The sequence below is a fragment of the Propithecus coquereli genome, unplaced genomic scaffold, assembly GCF_000956105.1.
Source record: "Propithecus coquereli isolate 6110/MARCELLA unplaced genomic scaffold, Pcoq_1.0 Scaffold142, whole genome shotgun sequence".
NCBI classification, from domain to species: Eukaryota; Metazoa; Chordata; class Mammalia; order Primates; family Indriidae; genus Propithecus; species Propithecus coquereli.
The window spans coordinates 3,531,499-3,549,983 of NW_012138525.1; the positions used below are offsets into that span (position 1 = coordinate 3,531,499).

The 18,485-nt window shown below is 47.8% G+C and overlaps 1 protein-coding gene across 1 annotated transcript; it reads right to left on the bottom strand.

Moving 5' to 3' along the window:
• Positions 1–1,405: 1,405 nt before the first annotated feature.
• On the bottom strand, positions 1,406–7,470 carry TOR1B (torsin family 1, member B (torsin B)). The gene is made up of 5 exons (XM_012639831.1): positions 7,272–7,470; positions 6,324–6,589; positions 4,723–4,898; positions 4,128–4,255; positions 1,406–3,496 (listed from the first exon to the last, which is right to left on the bottom strand). Exons 1-5 carry the CDS (start codon positions 7,468–7,470, stop codon positions 3,255–3,257), a joined length of 1,011 nt encoding a protein of 336 aa, XP_012495285.1. The 3' UTR covers positions 1,406–3,254.
• Between the last annotated feature and the right edge of the window lie 11,015 nt (positions 7,471–18,485).

Genomic DNA, 18,485 nt, shown 5'->3' on the forward strand with positions numbered 1-18,485 from the left:
TAACCTCTTATTTGAAAATTGCAGCCCCGGCACCTGGGAGCCCCTAATTAGGGAACACGGGTCTCCTGACAATTTTGTTAAGTTCAGTCTTTGTAGATGAGGCAGTGTGGGGTGGAGTAGAAACTGCATTAGGCTGAGAACCAGAGCTGGGAAGGTGGCCTCATGGGGCTCAAGAACCTTCAGATGAGAAATTAAGGGGGTTGGTGAGAAGGGTTTGAACTTCCTATTTAATAATAAATCAGCTAATCCTTAGTCCTGCGAAGAGGGTCGGTGTTAGCAATTCACTGACGAGACAGACCAGGTTAGCTGTGATTGAGCTGAGACTGGGTTAACATGACTAGGATTCCGCTATTTACCAGTTTGGGGTGGGAACACGAGGCAGTTAGGTTTCCTTATCTGAGATCAGTTCAGCATGTCAGCGTCTACGGCCAAAAGACCCTGAACGCGCCCAATGTCTTCTGATCTCAGAGGCTAAGCAGAGTCAGGCCTGGTTAGAACTTGGATGGGAGAATGAATGTCAGGTGAGTCGTATTTTCCCAGTGCCTCAATTTCCTTCCTACATTAATTTCAGAATATATTTTTTAGAAAGTCCATCACTCTGGTGAAAATATCATCACCTAATCCAATTTAACTTCCTATTTGGGGCTAACAGCCTTTAAGGTAAATACTGATTCTGTAGGATGCAAAGGCTGCCAACCTGCACGTCCAGGGTACGGTAAGTCTAACAACACCTGAGCTGTTGACATCTTTATTCCAAACTTTGTTACCAAATAAACTAGGGGGGGGAAGTTAGCAAGGGACATCTCATATCATAAAATCTAGGCTTTATTATAGTATTTTATATCCAGGTCAATTCAAACTCTTGTCCATATTTTATGAGGGGTGGGGGAGGCTGGGCCGTGGCCTTTTCAAGCTACAGTCAGTACCAGTCCAAAGGTGGCCAACACGTGTTGAGTTTATCGTGTCACTGTAAACGGAAATCTTGTCTCTGCTCGACCAGATATCCAAAAGGTTATAAAAGAAATGTAACTTAGTTCCAATTTGAGAATATGTACTAAAAATTTTAAGCTTTACCCTTGGTGTTTTTCAGACTGTGATACCCTATATGGCAGTTGCATGTCAAAAATTCACTCTTACCACACTTTATACATGAAAATGCTGCACTGTTCTAAGGGCGTGTCTGCAGCTGCATTGTGACTATAGGAGGGACACAGGATGAGTCGCACTCGGTGGAACCTTAGTCTTACTGCCCAGTGATCAGGGCAGTCCCGCCTGGCGCTGCCACATAGGGCATCCTTATCAAATGACCCTGTTTGATCTATGATTGTGACCGTACGTTGCCACACATTCAACAACATTCATGCCATTTAAGAATATCTGAGAAAGGAATAAGCAGTTATTCCATTTTATGTCCTTCCCGTGTTTTATTATAAAATTAGCAATTTCCTATATTTCTATTATCTGAGGTTCAGAAGACATTATAAAAACATACACATCCTTGCGAACTCCAGCATTTCTAGCGTACAGTACTCGCACTTCTTTGGCAATGCAGAATCTGCAGCTGACTGCTGCTCAGTGTGGGCACATGTCAATCATGGAGAATGAGCATGGTGTGCAGATTTCCAACAGTGAGAGACTGACCCACATATAAAGTATAACAGACAAGTGCTCACCATGGGAACCAAGGACTCAAACTCAAAGCCAGTGGTCTCACTCTGATTCACTCTGTGATATGGCTGGAGAAATCCAGCAGCGAGTGAACTTCAGGACAAGGTGTGGTCCAAGGCAGGCTGGGGCTGACACTGTGAGATGGGCGAGGAATCCCACGACCAGGGCTGGAATCAGCAGCCAGAGAAAGGACAGGAGGAAGGGACCTGTCTGTCCTGTCTGCTGCAGAGGCCTCAGGTCGAACCCCCAGCCCATGGGGACAGTTCAGCACAGGTCAAGAGTGCTCAGCGGTTGCTGTGCACGCGCTGTGACGTCCGTGACGGTCCAGTGGGCCCTGCTCTCCTCATCCAGAGGCTGCCGGCTAGAAGCCCCACGAGAGACCCTGGGCGGGGGTGCTGCCTGTAGCCCTGGAAAAGGCCAAAGAGGGGGTCAGAGAAGGTGGTTCTTTGCACAATTAGGGTTGAGTAAGTCTGCCCAGTGTCCATTGGGCCCTGATCCTGAAGTTCTTTACCATCAGAAGACAAGGCCTGTTCGCGTTTCCCAGGAAGGCTTGGGGCGCCCAGCTTGCGCTCGCCTCTGTAGCTGCTCTCCCCTCGCTGGATGGCGCAGACTGGAAAAATGTAGAATTTCCCCCTCGGCCTGAAGAAGCCTTTACCAAAACATTTTGTCAAAAACAATGCAGCTGATTTTGCTTTCCAAGGTTAGGTGGTTTGGTAGATTTAGGGGCCGTGGTTCAGAATTTCTGAGGAGCTTGTCTGTGTTCAGATGTCTCTCTGAGCTCCACCCTTCAAAACGCAATTCAGCAGGGAGTAGGAGTGCGATGGGGTAATCTGCATTTGAGCAAATTCAGCAGACGGCTTAGGCCATCTATGCAATCACCTTATCTGTTTCTTTAACAGGGAGAAGGCATGGATTTGACAATTAGCAATTCACAGTTGAACAAACTTTACCTTTCATAACTAATTCAGCGAGGAAGAGGGAAAGACTAGCGTGGGTGTGAGTTAAAACTGGCCAAATGCTAAAAGCTTTGAGGCAGTCTTAAAACCACTGATGTTAAAAATGGCAATTGAAATAAGAATGCTATCTGATAAAAAAAAAAGAGTGCTACCATCTGCACCTGCAGAAACCACCTATCCCAACTGAAAATACTCCAAGTCAGTGAAGGTTCCCTGTGCAAAGAAAACGAAACAGCTAGAGTGTTTTCAGCAGGAGACCGAATGCGCCTCGGCTGCCGCCCCCCCAGGAGCTGCTGAGCTGTGGGTTCCATGGGTCGCCAAGGATCCCTGGGCCTGCCTCGCACAGCTGTCTTCAGGCACTTTCGTTAAGGTAACGTTAAGTGTGAAGGGAATTTTAAAAGTCCATCTTCAACTGCGAAGAACAGCTGGACTTCTGTCATGTTGCAAAACGACAGGTGGATGGGACAGATTAGCACATTTTCATATTTCAACTCTTAGAAACTTCTCTATCCCGAAAGTCCACAGGTGCAAATGTGCAAAACCCTGAAGAAGTCTTCAAAGTGCTTCTGAAAGGCAGGGCCCTGGTGTGCTCAGCCTCCCTGTTGCCTCTTAAACCATCTGGGTAAGAGCTCAGTGGAAATCGAGCCGCGACTGCACAGTCTTGCAGCCCTTGTCTGAGTAGATTTTCTCGTCTTTGGGGAAAAACGTCATTTCCTCTGCCACTCTCGTGACAATGTCTTCATCTATGGCAGAACCACGGGCCCTCATCTCGGCCTGCACACACATTTTCACGTGTCTGTATTCCAGGGGCAGGAAGGGGATAAAGTAATCGATGAGGTTCCTGTCGATCAGTCCACTGTGCCACAGGCCACCTGCGAAACGAGACACAGCTACGTTTCCTGCCCATCACGGCCACTTGGCCAAGCTCTCATGGGGCCGCTCTGATCGTGACCCACAGTACATTCTCTTCATGTCCTTACCCCTTCAGAGATTCTTTTTTTCTTTTTTGAGACAGAGTCTTGCTCTGTCACCCAGGCTAGAGTGCCATGGCATCAGCCCAGCTCATAGCAACCCCCCTCGGCTTAATGGATCCTCCTGCCTCAGCCTCCCGAGTAGCTGGGATTACAGGTGCAGGCCACCACACCCGGCTAATTTTTCTATTTTTAACAGAGACAGGGTCTCACTCTTGCTCAGGCCGGTCTCAAACTCCTGGCCTCAAGCAGTCCTCCCACCTCAGCCTCCCAAAGTGCTAGGATTACAGGCATAGCCACCTCACCTGGACCAGAGATTCTTTTTGTCAGTGTGCAAAAAGCTGACATAACACTCAGCTAAACACCTTGCTAACTGGTTTCTAGAATAAAATCGCCCTAAGAAAATTCCCTACTTTATTTTAGCAAAGCCACTGAGGTGAGTGGGAGTCTGTGGCTTTGGGAAACACTCAGTGAGAGAGGAGACGGCTCTCTGCTGGCTGAGTTAAGGGGCTCTTAACTCTTGTGGACTCACTGTGTTTATTATTGAAGACTCCCACAGACAGCACAGGTTCCAGGTCCTTCAGCTGAATGTCTTCCCTCTTTTTTCCTGCCCGCCAAAAGTCAAGAGCCGTCTTAGTTATAAGGTCCCCACCTGCGTTGCTGAATTTGCCAGAGAAACAAAAATTATAATCACATATTAAGACTTCTGTATCTTACCAGGAAATGAAACTGCTCTAAGGTTTATTCTTAATCAAGGAATATTTACTATGTGCTACTAGACAAAAAAATTAAAAAAAAAAAAAAAAAAGCATCTGCCCCGAAGGAATTTAAAATCTGTTTCTTCAGAACTTGCTGGGATAAAGCTCTGGCTTTTTATAACCCTCAGAAACACACGCACAGTGAATAAAATTGCTTGTTATCAGCCATTATTTCTTTCACTCATTTCGTTTGCCCATGTTCTGTGCCACGCTGAAACTGGCAACCAAAAAATAAAGAAGTGGGCAAGTGACTTTTGCCAAGCTGGCACTTTTGTCCTGGCAAACAAAATACTGGTGCTTGCCAGAACTTCATCCCAGCATTGGGAGAATGAGGGCTTATGTGCCCCCAGGAAACGGCTGCCTGCTCACCTGAGAAAGATGAAGATGGCTTTGCGGTAAGACACTCCGTCCACCTGCTCGTAGTAGTCTAGAAATGGCTTGATTGCATCGATGATCCCAGGGTGCAATTTATCCATCTCGTCAAAGATGAAAACAGAGCTCGCGCATGCACTCACATTACCACGAATCCACTTCTGCAACTGGTCCTAGACTCACCGTAAAAGAAATAGGATGCAGAGGCTCAAAGGATGCTCCGAGAGGAGCAGAAGCGCTACCCTGCTGCTTGTGCACCGAAGGCAAGATCAGAGCTCTCAGGGGTTTAACTAAGAGCTCTTAGAAACTGCACCCTAACCCATTCATTAGCTTTTTCAAAACCTTATCTATAAAAAGTAGAAATTGGCAGAGAGATCAGTGCCAAAAAGCAGAGGAGTTTTTTCCTAACTCAAATGACATGGTAAATGTGACTTTTTAAAGGTTTAAAAGGTACAAGATCCATGATCATTCACTGTTAACCAACCCATAGTTTTCATCTCACTGTGGATTTCAATCTCAAATATTACCAGACATACTGAGGAATAAGGAACTAGATTAAGACCTGCACAGCGCCCAAGCCCAACGCCTTGTACTGGTGCAATGAACAAAGGAGCTGACATAGATGACATTTTGTGAAAAGCATTTGTTCCAATGCTTTCTTGAAACAAACACAAAAACACACAAGCAACAAGCCCTTAAACCTAAAATGTGAAAGGCCATCACCATGAAACTCCCCCAGACTCACCCTTGTCTACCTTATTATATTTCTAGAGATTTGCGAAAGAATGTGGAAAACAAGAAAATTATTCCTTCCTTTTGGTAATCTGCCCTGCCTGGACAGTTTGTATGGCAAACACCCACTTCCACTTCCTTGTTCAGTTAAGTTTCTATTTCTTTTTTCAGTCCCCACCTAACAGCAGGACTATTAACCTTGACAAGGATGACATTCACTTAAATGAGAATTAACCTTCCTAGACAACTTTATAGAAATTAAATGTGGAAAGAACATCTCAAAAGGAGAATGGTCTGAAGGTTTAAGTTCTCTGAGTCTTTCTTTGAAGAAAGCAGCGCCAAGGACTTGAAAGAAGGGAGAAACAAAAGGAATAAAACTGTTTAGGAGAAAAAAAATCCTCAAATCTATATTGCAAAATGCAGAGGCGACACTCAGTACCATAGGTGGGGAGCATTAAACGAAGCCACGCCCAAACACACCCCTGAGACTGCCCCACCTCACAGCGCTCTCGGCTGGGAATGCTGAGTGCCTTCACTCACTGGAGAAGGTGGCTACCATGCAGCTGGGAGATCTGGGTTCAAGTTCTTGCTCTGCCACAAAGTCACAAAGATAAATCACCTCGCCTCTCTTGGCTCCATCTTTTAATAGAAATAATATCCCCTATCGCACCGGATTATTTTGGAATCGAGTAAGAAAACAGTTGTAGGAGAGCTTCGTAACCACCCTGGACTAAGTGTGCCTTAACTCCGTGGAGCCTGGGGCTGTTGCAACGCAAAGGAAAGAGAAGCAGAAGCCAGAGCTAGTGAGCAGGTCGCCCAGGCCAGTCCCAGTGGCCTGTGGACTAGGTAATAGTGGGTTCTCTTGCCTGGTACAGTTTTATCTTCTGCTCGTGAGGGAAGTGCAGAGTCGATACAAACAGGTGGACAAAGTTACTCTTCAGGCCTTTTGGGTGAAGATTTTCAGCCACAATTTGGCTGACAAAATTCTTGCCTGTGCCAGCCCAGCCGTGTAAGGAAAGGGTCAGTGGTTTCTTGGGATTTTTGTTGTTCTTGAAGCCAGTCAGCGCCTTGAGAATCACTTCCGTGGCCACATGCTGTCCAAACAGTTTCTCCTCCAAATCCAGCTTCAGCGCTGCAGGAGCCAGCCCCAGAACAGAGAAAGAAACACACATTAAAAATGTACTGGAAAAGCAGCACCTTCCCAACTGGCCAAAGTGAGAGGCACAGATTAGAGACAGATTCAGCCAGACCCCAGGGCCAACACTGAGGCAAAGTCAAATGATGCCACTTCCAAGGAAATGCATTCTGTGCACGTTCTTAACACTGAAGTGTCCGATAAGGAAGCTAAATACATTCATTCATCCAAGGATGAACTCTCTCGACTCAGCTGCATGCTATTTCCCCAGTTACCCCTGATGGCTTGTAAGAAAACCAAGGACCAAATGTGGGCTTCCTGGGCCACTCCGCACGTCTGAAACCTACTTAACAGAGCTGACATGGCGCGGAAAGGCTGGCCACGCTACTTCAGTCTCTTCGCCCGGTGATCCCAAGGAACGCAAACATTTAGAAAGGTACTTGGGCAGAGTCCCACGATCTGGAGACTTTCCGAAGGCACTGCTGCCAGGGCTGGAGTCCGGGCAGAGTTCCCGTGAACGACTGCCAGGCTGCCCCGTCCGTCCTCCCGCCCACCCGATCGGGATGACCGCCGGCTGGATGCCGCGCGCCCGACGCGTACGCGGGAGCCGCCCCTGCGCGTGCCCCGCCCGGCCCAGAGCGCCCCGGGGCCGGACCTCGAACCCGCGCCCCCGCCGTACCCGAGGCGTTGAGCGGCTGCTCCTCGCGGCAGCACTCGGAGAAGCGGCAGTAGATGTCCTTGTAGGACAGGTAGCCGGTGAGGAGCGACACGGCCCCGATGGTGATGCCCACGCTGATGGGCTCAAACGCCGCCACCACTCGGGCGGCCAGCAGCAGTTGCAGCACCGCCGCGCCCCAGAGCCGCTCCGCCCGCCTCATCCCCCTGCCTCGCAACCCGCTGCCGCCGCCGACTTGAGCGCCCCGGCGGCCTAGCGGCAGGCCGGACTTCCGGTTTGCGTCACTTCCGACTCGCAGACTCACCCACCCTTAGGGCGGCCATGTCAGTAAGGAGCTGGGAGCGGGGGCCGTTCGCCGCCATCTTTGTGAGTGGCCCGGTCGTATCTGGTGACTCAGCTTCAGTGGGACCCCACCTCGGGATTTTTTTTTTTTTTCTTTGAGACACTGTCTCGCTCTGTTGCCCGGGCTGGAGTGCCATAGTGTCAGCCTAGCTCACAGCAACCTCCAACTGCTGGGCTCAAGCGATCCTCCTCTGCCTCAGCCTCCCCAGTAGCTGGGACTATAGGCGTGTGCCACCATGCCCGGCTAATTGTTTTTTATATATACATTTTTAGTTGCCTGGCTAATTTCTTTCTGTTTTTAGTAGAGACGGGGTCTCGCTCTTGCTCAGGCTGGTCTTGAACTCCTGAGCTCAAGCAGTCCTCCCGCCTCTGCCTCCCAGAGTGCTAGGATTACAGGCGTGAGCCACCGCGCCGGGGTTTTACGGGTTTGTTTTAATTTATTAAGAGTTTCCCAGAGCCCCCAGACTTTGCTTCGTCATCCGTCCCTCACTTCACTCCCCTGAGCTATAATGAGCGTTTCTCACGTTTGCCCACCAGCCTGCCCTTTTCCTGGGACAATGAGCGCTCTGGGTGCTGGGCCTATGCTGAGCATTGCGGACACAGCGGCCCCAAGACAGCCCTGCCGGGGCGTCCACACTCAAACCCAGAGTTCCTTCACGCAGCATGCTACATGGCAAGCCCCTTGCTGGATGCCAGCAAGACAGCAGGAGGGACCTGCCCTCTCAGAGCTTGTGGGTTATGGGGGCGGCAGAGCAAGGAGCAAGGACCCATACCGTGAGAGTGGAGGAAGTGCAGGGAAGGTGGAGTAATCCGCTCCATGAACAAATTTCAATGACCCTCAAATGTTTTTTATAATGCTCTACCGTAACTAACTACTTGACTTTTTGAGTTGTTTCCTAGAACTGATGGATTTTCTTCAAGACAAAGGAGTTGAGATTCTGAAGGCCCGGGGCAGACTTCCTGAGCCAAGACTCACCATCTGCCAAGGCACATGGCTCCTCCTTTTTTGAGGCACCTTCTCCTCTTCTCCCAACGAGACAGCTTTCATATTAAAAAGTCTCTTTTTCCTTGGCAGTCCTCGTAATCTCAATGACTGGATGTTCGTGTGATGAGCAACTGGACCTAGGCAGAAACCCCCTTGCGGTTTCCATAACGGTGGGGCAGGGAAGGCTTTTGTCTCAGCTGGGAACTAAGGGTTTAGCCAGGCAAAAAGTGAGGAGTAGAGTGGTCTACACAGAGAACAGAACAGCCCGGTTGAAGAACTGAAAGTATTTCACATGGTGGAGGGTGGTGAGAGATGGGGCTGGAGAACCAGGCAGAGACTAGAAGGTGAAGGCCATGCTAGCGCAGTAAGGAGTTTGGCTTCTGGGGGGTAATAGGGAGCCACAGATAGTTTTACACAGGGAGTAACATGGTCACATCAGAGATCATTCTGGCTGCTGGATTCACAAGGGATAGGCAGAGGACAAGGAACCAGCTAATTTTTCTATTTTTTGTAGAGATGAGGTCTCAACTATCTTGGCCAGGCTGGTCTTGAACTCCTGCCCTCAAATGATCCTCCTGCCTCCCAGCCTCCTAGAGTGTTGGTATTATAGGCGGGAGCCACCATGCCTGGCCCCTCTTGGGTGACTTGTCATTCTTTAGGACACGGCTGAGATATGGAGGAGGAGAGCTTTTCCCCGCTGCAGACCTTGTGCTTTCTGCATCACATCCCTGACCTCCTCAGACATAAGCTGCCTGCTTGCCTGGCTGTGTCCCTGACTAGGCTGCGAACTCTGTGCAGGCAGGGACCATGTCTGTCCCCTTCCCTGCTGTACCCCCAGCATACAGCACTGGGGCTGACACAGAGCCAGGGTTCATTAAATGTTTGTTGACAGATTGGCTGATGGATGAACTCAACCAATTTGGGCAAAGCCTGTGCCAAGGTTACTTGGACCACTATAACAGAGGTAAAGGTCAGAGAAAGGGCAACGAAATGTTTTCCGAGTTGTCTCCCCCTCCCCCCCCGCAATTTGGGGAATTAAATCTGTATTCCTTCCCAAGGCCAGTAATCAAAGGGGCAGAAAAATGTTCTTTGCTGTTTGTTTCCTAGTGTTGTAAACCACAAGAGATGGCTCAACAGAATTGTCACAAGATCATAGTCAAGGTCTGTGGAAGCCACCAATTATAGTTAAACAACAATAGCCCAAAGCCACGACATGTGACACTGGTCACACAGACCCGAACCCAGCTTCCACTGTAAACCCCCTTTTAAAAATCCCCGTTTTTCTGCTTTAAAACAGGATGCTGGTCTGTTGAGATGATAGTCTGCTGCCCTCCTCTTTGCCGGCAAATTAATAAACTTCTCTTTCCTTTTCCTCAAAGGACTTGTCCTCGTTCTTGGTGCTCACTGATTCGGCCTCGAGGACAAGTACCGAACTTTCAGTAATACCACCACAACCGCCTCCTCACTGGTTCCCTGTCCTCTGCCTATCCCTGATGAACCCAGCAGCCAGAGTGATCTCTGATCTGGCCATGTGACTTGCCAGGCATCACACACACAAAGATCAAGTTATCTTTTGCATACAAAGTCATCCCTGGTACCCCAAAAGCCAAAGAGATAGGAAACTCAATGCAAAAGCGAGCAGAGCTTTAAACCTGAGAGAAGTCTGCCCACAACTCTTGGGAGTCTGTGAGGGAGACAGAAGCCCCCGAAGTGTGTGTGTGTGTGTGTGTGTGTGTGTGTGTGTGTGTGTGCATGTGGCAGCTTTTTCTGTGTTCCTCAGGGGTGTCTCAGGGCCACCGGAAGTCCCCTTTAGATTTCTACGTATTTCAACGTGTGGTATCAAAGATGGCATAAGGAAGAAGGAGCAGAAGTGGAAGGCAATAGAAGAAAAAGCCTTACCAGAGCCAATGTGGGGAGATTTTAAGCTTTAAAAAGGCCAATAAAGTTTTACATTTTCTCAGCAAAAATCATGCCAACAAGATGGGAAGCAGAGGGACCATACATTTGTTTTAAAAAAAGGGGTTTCACCAAAGGACAGTATTATATGTTTAACTGCGGATTCTCCTAACGTTATGACCACCTTCAAGTGTGACAAAATGTACGCAGTCGTGTCTTTTGTTGAGAGGAATATGCAGCCAGGCACACCCCTAGCCGAGGCAAAACAGCTGAAGCTGGCAACAGAATACCTTCCATTAGATAAATATTTGCAGTGGGACATGAACGCTATCAAATAAAAGTCTCACCTTAGATCAAATGAGTTGGATTTTGTTATGTCCGAAAAACACTGGTCCTTGGGAGGAGGTTCCGAAGTCTGTTCCCAGGAGAAAGTGGTTGTCTGGAGACATCCCAGTGTTCTCAAGAGTGTCAGTAGATTGAAGAAGGCAAAGACTTTTAGTTGATTTTCAGAAGGCTCTCTGCATGTACGTACACAGAAAAGGAGGCTTGAATGAGAAAATTTGATAGCTTCAAAAGTAAATGGATTGAAAATACAAAAAAATAAAATTATAAAATAAAACAATAAAAAGGGGTTTCCGTTCATTCAAAAAAAAAAAATCCCAGAAACAGGATCCAAAAGAGAAAAACCAGAAAAGCTTTTTAAAATATATAGAGAGAGCTTAAATATCAGCTTTTAATAAATTAGGCTGACTTCTGACCATAGAGCTCCTTTTTATTTATTTATTTATTTTTGAGATAGGGTCTTGCTCTGTCACCTGGGGCTAGAGTGCAATGCATAGCTCACAGCAACCTCAAACTCTTGGGCTCAAGCGAGCCTCCTGCCTCCTGCCTCAGCCTCCCGAGTAGCCAAGACTGCAGGCATGAGCCACCATGCCCTGCCAGAGATCCTTTTTTAAAAAATACTTTTGTTACCAAAAGCTCGGCCACTTGTCCTTGAGGCTGCATCAGAAGAACAAGAACAAGGAGTTTGAGGAGAAGGAAAGAGAAGTTTTATTACTTTGCCAGCAAAGGAGAAGGATGGAGACTACTGCCTGAAATGCCGTGTCCTACTAATTAGCAGAAATACAGACCTTTTAAAGGCTGGGTTCTCAGCTTCAGGCAATTGCTGTTCAACTACGGTTGATGATTCTGATCATCCCGTCTGTGCTGAAGAGAATCTCGTGACCTCTGCCCAGGACCTCCCTTTACCAGGTCGGCTGGGCCATCTCCTGTTGGACAGATAACAAAAGATTTACCCTGCCCCTTCCAGCCACTGGCCTGGGAGAGGGATGCAGGCTTTAGTTCTCAAAAAGGGATGGAGGATGTTTTAAAGAGACAGAAAATATTTTTCTTTTTTTATTTTTTTCAGGCCTTTCCCTCTGTTACATATTCCCCAGTGTCAGAATTTCTCTTCCATATCTACGGGAGGAGGGGTGACTACTCTGTTACACTTTCGAATCTCTTATTATCAGATTTCAGCCAGGATAGACAGAAGATATGTCTCCCATTCAATTCGTCTGGTTCTAAAACCGGCTTTTTCCAGTTGTGCGTATAAATGAATTATTTTAGGCATTTCAAAGGACCCGCATTTGGGACATTGCCGCTTGTGACCATCTTGGTTCAATGTGGGTCCATTTTCCTAGATATTTGTAAGAGGGCATTCCAAAGTGTTGTACGTGAAACCAGCTGGTGTTTCCAAAGGAGGTTGACCCTTAAAAGAACGCTCAGATTTTGGACCTTGATTTCCCATAATTTAGGAACTTCCCAAACGTGACCAAGGCCGGAAATTTGTTTTGGGTGGAAATGTGCTGCTTATGAGTACCACTCCACAAGGTGTCACCCAAGAGCTGTGAATCACCGCTTACGAGGCTCAGACCGCCTGCAACCACCAGGTGGCAGCAGATACTCAGGTATGGGGTGACCTGTCTCTCGTTTATACTTTTCCAGATGAGCAAGAGTCCCTAAAAGGTTCTTTTGGTGAGAAATGCCCCGTGAGGCCACTTCGTGTCCTGGACAGCAGTCCTGACACCTCTGCAAAGTCTAGTCACCTGTAGCACCCAAATGGGTCAGAGAAATCACCTCATGCTCCTTTTAGTTTGGAACAAACAGGAATTGGTCACAAATGAAAAAAAAAAGTCCGAATTACAAACAATGAAAAGCAGCTGCAATTTTAAAAGCATGAATGTAATTGTAGGCCAACAAGAGTGAAACCACCGGTGCCAGACTGCCCCGACCCTCACCTGAACCTTCGCCGCGAGGCAGAGGCGAGAAGGGGGTTCTCCGCAGAGCTTTTTACCCAAATCTCCAGCCCAGAGACGGAGACCAAAGCCCTCGATCTTAAAGGAAAGAAAGGGCTTGAAAAATAGTCCAAATACGATCTAGACCTCAACAGAAAAGAGAAGGGAGGTCCCTGTTCGGGAGGACACTTGTGCAGACAGTGAAATCTCTGGAGCGGGAGGAACGCAGTGGGCTCGTGCTGGTGCCGGGCCCCAAGTCTGAGAGGGAACAATGGGCGGCTGGAGGGGGCGTCACCCTGAATCCTGCCAATTTATACCAGAAATGTCAACCTAAAGGAAAAAACTGAGGTTATTTGGGCCAAGTTTGAGGGCTATAACCTGGGAGCGTAGATTCAACTTGCCCCCATGTTTATTGTAGCACCGTTCACAGTAGGCAAGATATGGAATCAACCTGGGTGTTCAACAACAGATGCATGGATAAAGAAAAGGGGATACATGCACACCACCTGATACTACTCAGCCATAAAATGTATGCTTTGATTGGCGGCAGTTCCGAGTGGAGGTAGTTCCTAAATTGATTACAAAGACTTTTCTTTCTTTTTTTCTTTTTTTGTGATATAGCCTTGCTCTGTAGCCCAGGATGGAGAGCAGTGGCACCATCATAGCTCACTGCAGTCCCAAAGTCCTAGGCTCAAGCCATCCTCCTACCTCAGCCTCCCCAGTAGCTGGGATTACAGGCACGCTCCACCACACCTGGCTAGTTTTTAAATTTTTTGTAGAGATGCGGTCTTGTTATGTTGCCCAGGCTGGTCTTGAACTTCTGGCCTCAAGTGATCCTCCTTCTTTGGCCCCCCCAAAGTGTTAGGATTACAGAGGTGAGCCACTGAACCAGTCACCAAGAACTTATTAATACATTAAAATAACATAAGCTATTGATTGGATATACATTTTTCTTTCTATCACAAATTCTAGGAACATGAAGATACTGCGTGAGAACACTACAGGGAGAAAAAGAAATAACAAAATGCCTTTACTGGGAGGCTGAGGACAGTCTCTTTAATATCGGTGCTGGGAAAACTGGATATTCACATGCAGAAGAATGAAACTAGAGCCCGACCTCTCACCATATACAAAAATCAACTTATGGCTGGGCGCGGTGGCTCAGGCCTGTAATTCTAGCACTGTGGAAGGCCGAGGCGGGAGGATCACTTGAGGTCAGGAGTTTGAGAACAGCCTGAGCAAGAGCGAGACCCCGTCTCTACTAAAAATAGAAAAATTAGCCAGGCGTGGTGGCATACGCCTGTAGTCCCAGGTACTCAGGAGGCTGAGGCGAGAGGACTGCTTGAGCTCAGGAGTTTGAGGTTGCGGTGAGCTGTGATGAGCCACTGCACTCACTCTACCCAGGGTGACAGAGCAAGACTCTTCTCAAAAAAAGCAAATTATCTGAGCAGACATTTCTCAAAAGAAGACATACAAATGGCCAAAAAATATATGAAAAAATGCTCAGCATCATTAATCATCAGAGAAAGGCAAGTCAAAACCACAATGAGATATCATCTCACCCCAGTTAGGATGGCTATTATTAATATCAAAAAGACAAAAATTGACTGGGTGCAGTGGCTCACACCTGTAAGCCCAGCACTTTGGGAGCCTGAGATGGAAGAATCATTTGAGGCCAGGAGTTTGAGACAAGCCTGGGCAACAGAGCAAGACCTCATCCACAAAAAAATTTTTTTTAATTAGCTGGGCGTGGTGGTGGTGCACACCTGTAGTCAGCTTCTCGGGAGGCTGAGGCAGGAGGATCCTTCAGCTCAAGAGTTTGGGGTCGCAGTGAGCTATCATTGCACCTCTGTACTCCTGCCTGGGCAACAGTGAGACTGTCCCTACATAAAACAAAACAAAACAAACAAAAAAACCAAAGGCTTGTAAGGATGTGGAGAAAAGGGAACTCTTATACGCTGTTGGTTGGGATGCAAACTAGTATAGCCACTATGGAGAACAGTATGGAGGTCCCTCAAGAAACTATCAATACAAATAGAACTACCATATGATCCAGCAATCCCACTACTGAGCTTTTCATCTGAAGGAAAAGAAATCAGTGTACTGGAGAGACACCTGCACCCCCATGTTTACTGTAGCACCGTTCACAGTAGGCAAGATACGGAATCAACCCGGGTGTCCAACAACAGATGCGTGGATAAAGAAAAGGGGATACATGCACACCACGTAATACTACTCAGCCATAAAAAAAAATGAAATCCTGTCATTTTTAGTAACGTGGATGGAATTGGAGGGCATTAAGTGAAATTAGCTGGGAACAGAAAGTTAAACACTGCATGTTCTCATTCATGTGGAAGCTAAAAACAGTTGATTTCATAGAAGTATTAATAAAAAGTAGCACAGAGGATACTAGAGGGTGGGAGAGGTAGGAGGAAGGGAGGGATAGGGAGAGATTTGTTAGGGGATACAAAATTACAGCTAGATAGGAGGAATTAGTTCTAGTGTTCTATACTACTGTGGAATGATCCATAGTTAACAGTAATATATAGTTCAAATAATTAGGAGGAGGATATTGAATGTTCCTAACACAAAGAAATGATAAATGTTTGAGATGATGGATATACTAATTACTCTGATCTGATCACTATAAATTATATGTATTGAAACATCACTCTGTTCTCCATGAATATGTGTAATTATTATTTGTCAGTTAAAAAAAATAAAATTTTAAAAAATGTGTACATTGAACTTGGGCAGAAATGCTCAAACGACTGTATGTGAAATGGATAAATTATTCACTCTACATCCATGAAAATAAATATTTGAAGCAATAAAATAATTTTGAAGCAATATTAATTATGAAGCAATAAAATAACGTCTCTGCAACAAAAGTAGAAATATGTAGTGAAATCTGAGAGTGTATCAAAAGTTCCTATGATCACTATGCTAAGTGAAATAAGCCAGTCACAAAAAACAAGTCCTGTATGGTTCCACCTACATGAGGTCCCTAGAGCAGTCAAACCCACAGAGACGGAAAGTAGAATGGCGGCGTCCAGGCGCTGGGAGGAGGGGAGCTAGGGAGCGAGTGTTTTACGGGGACAGAGCTTCAGTTTTGCAAGACAAAGAGAGTCCTGGTGGTGATGTTGCACAAGAAAGCGAATGTTAATGCTACTGAACTGTACTCTTATGAACAGTTAAAAAACGATTAAGGTGGTAAACTTTATGTTATGTGTATGTTACCACAATTAACAATTCGAAACAAAAATTTTTAAGTGCCTACGACCATGAACCTCTGAGTGTTAAAATTCTGGATTGAGTCATCATTCCAATGGTTACAGTTTGCCAAATGCTACGGATACGTTTTTTAAAACTTTGGTTCTCACTTGTGCCCCAAAATACAAAAAAAGAAAAAAAACTTTGATAAATGATCAGTATGTCTCTGGGTGAAGTGGCCGGGGGGTGAGTAAGGGCCTTGGTTGAAGGAGCCTCCGCAGATGCCCTCAGCTGCGATTTCCCCTCCCGCGGGGGTCCGCGCTGGGTGCTGAGAGCTGGCCTTTCTTCCCAGAGTGAGAGGCAGATGGGAAAGGCCAGGCGGTTCAGATCTAGGAGGGAATTTGGCGAGGACCAAGCATATGGACGTGGGGTCGCCCCACCGCACTCATGCTGTGCACTTGGGAAGTCCGTGTGAACCCGGACATCCTGCGGCGTCAGGCTCCTGCTCTGCTTATGCCAAGGGCCCTTGGATGTCCCAGGACTGGGTCAGTGTTTGGCCCAGGTGTGCATTAATTAACCTGAAACCCGCCTGACCCCCCGATGCTGGTCCACCTGAGCTGGCCTCCGCATGCAGTCTCCTGCGTGTCCCCACTCCCCTCACTCCTGCCTGCCCTCCTTGGCCAGGTAATAACCTTCAGAACCCATAGCTCTCAGGCCCCATAGCCTGAGTATGCAAAACTGTGGACTCCTACAGTTTCTGCTGGAGGTGATGACTCCGTCCCACTCGGACCCTACATTTCCCCTCCGCCAGGGCAGGCCAAGGCTGAGGCTGGGATCCAGAGGGGCTGGGGCCAGGGTAGGTGGCGAGTTTGGAATTTTGCTCTTCGGGAAGGCAGAGCGGCAAGGGCGTTTCCAAGCTCACTTGGACTTCTGGGTCTGCCACGCCCTCCAGGTGCCCGGGGAGTCCTTCCTCCGATCGTCCACATCCCGCTCCTTCTCGACCAAGGGCCTGGGAAGTGGAATTAAACTGTGAGTAGTTCAGCATCCACAGGATCAGCCCCTGAACTTGTTTGCCAGAGGTCTCAGCCTTTCGGATGAGGTTGGAGATTTTTCCAGACAATTCTTCACAGAAAGGCCTGGGAGTCTCGTAGGCAAGATGTAGAGAGAGATTCCCAGGTACCCTCGATGGCTTTCAACTTCCCTTGCTCGGAGCCACTGCCCTACCCTGGTGTGGGGAGGGGGTCTCGGGTCTCTCACCCCCACCCCCTGCATTGGCCTGCGGGGGCAGCTTCCCAGGGCCCTGGAGCTCCCCCCTCGGGGGCCACATGTCACCAGGGGAGTCCAGGTGGTATTGCTTAGCTGCTTCGTCACCTGGCTGTGACACGCTCCTGTCCCGGGGGGGAGGGACAGTGGCAGAGGAGGGCCCTCCCTGCATTTGTCTCCACCTAGGCTCGGTGATCAATTCCAAATCCCCATTTCCCCAAGCACCTGCTGTTTATGGTTGCCAATTGCTCTACCAGTCGAGGTTCTTTGTTTCCAAGCAACAGGAGCTGACCCTGGCTGGGACTTTTCCAGGACTTGTTAGAGGAATACAGGTGGCTCGTGAAAATGTAAAAGATGCTGACTGACCACATCTTGGGAGGGGCAGGGTCCCAGGGGCGGGTATGTAGGACTCAGTGACAGAAGCCTGGGGGCCTTGTTGCTTGGGCACTGCCCACAGGTGGATCAGGTTTGGCAACTTCCCGCACCCGTGTGCCTGGGTTCACTTTCAACTTGGTGGAGAGGATCCGATTGGCCCAACCTGGGTCAGGGGACCTTGGATCAGCCAGCCATGTGCTGGGGGATTGTCATGACTAGGTACCCCCTGCCCCCAGTTTGTGCTACTCTACATACTTGTATAACATTTTGTTTCCTTGAAAGTGTCAATATTTCCTGATTTTCATTTGATCACTTATCCCAAATTTGCCTCTGAAATCCAGGGAGGGTGAGAAGACAGCACCAAGGGCAAAGGCCCCCAAAACCCCTCGTAAAGGGCTCTCTGGGCCACCTGGATGCACCTGAACCCCCGCAATTGCCCCTCCCCCACGATACAATGATCCTGACACCGTCTTGTGCCCCCTTCCCCCTCTTTTAAAAAAGTTAAAATTTTAAAATAAAACAACGTATATTTCAAATTGACAAAAATTAGTATCATCTGTAGTGTCTTAAGATAAATTGCCCTTGAATCGAATGGAGGGAAGGGCCTGGGGTTCTTTTTGATTAGCTGCTGTGACGCTGCTAGACAGCCCGGGGAGTTTTGCATCATCCTTGGCCACCGTCAGGTGCTGGAGCTCTTGCAGGACGACTCTGGAGTCGCGTGAAGTGTGCTGTCTTGCTAGTACCAGCGCGGCTCTTGCGTTCACTGCTACGTTAGAGTGATTAACTCCATGCAAGTTGATTTTTGTTAGAGATCTTACAGAGGGTGGCGATTCTGGGTATTTAGGTCCACATTCTATTTTAAGACTG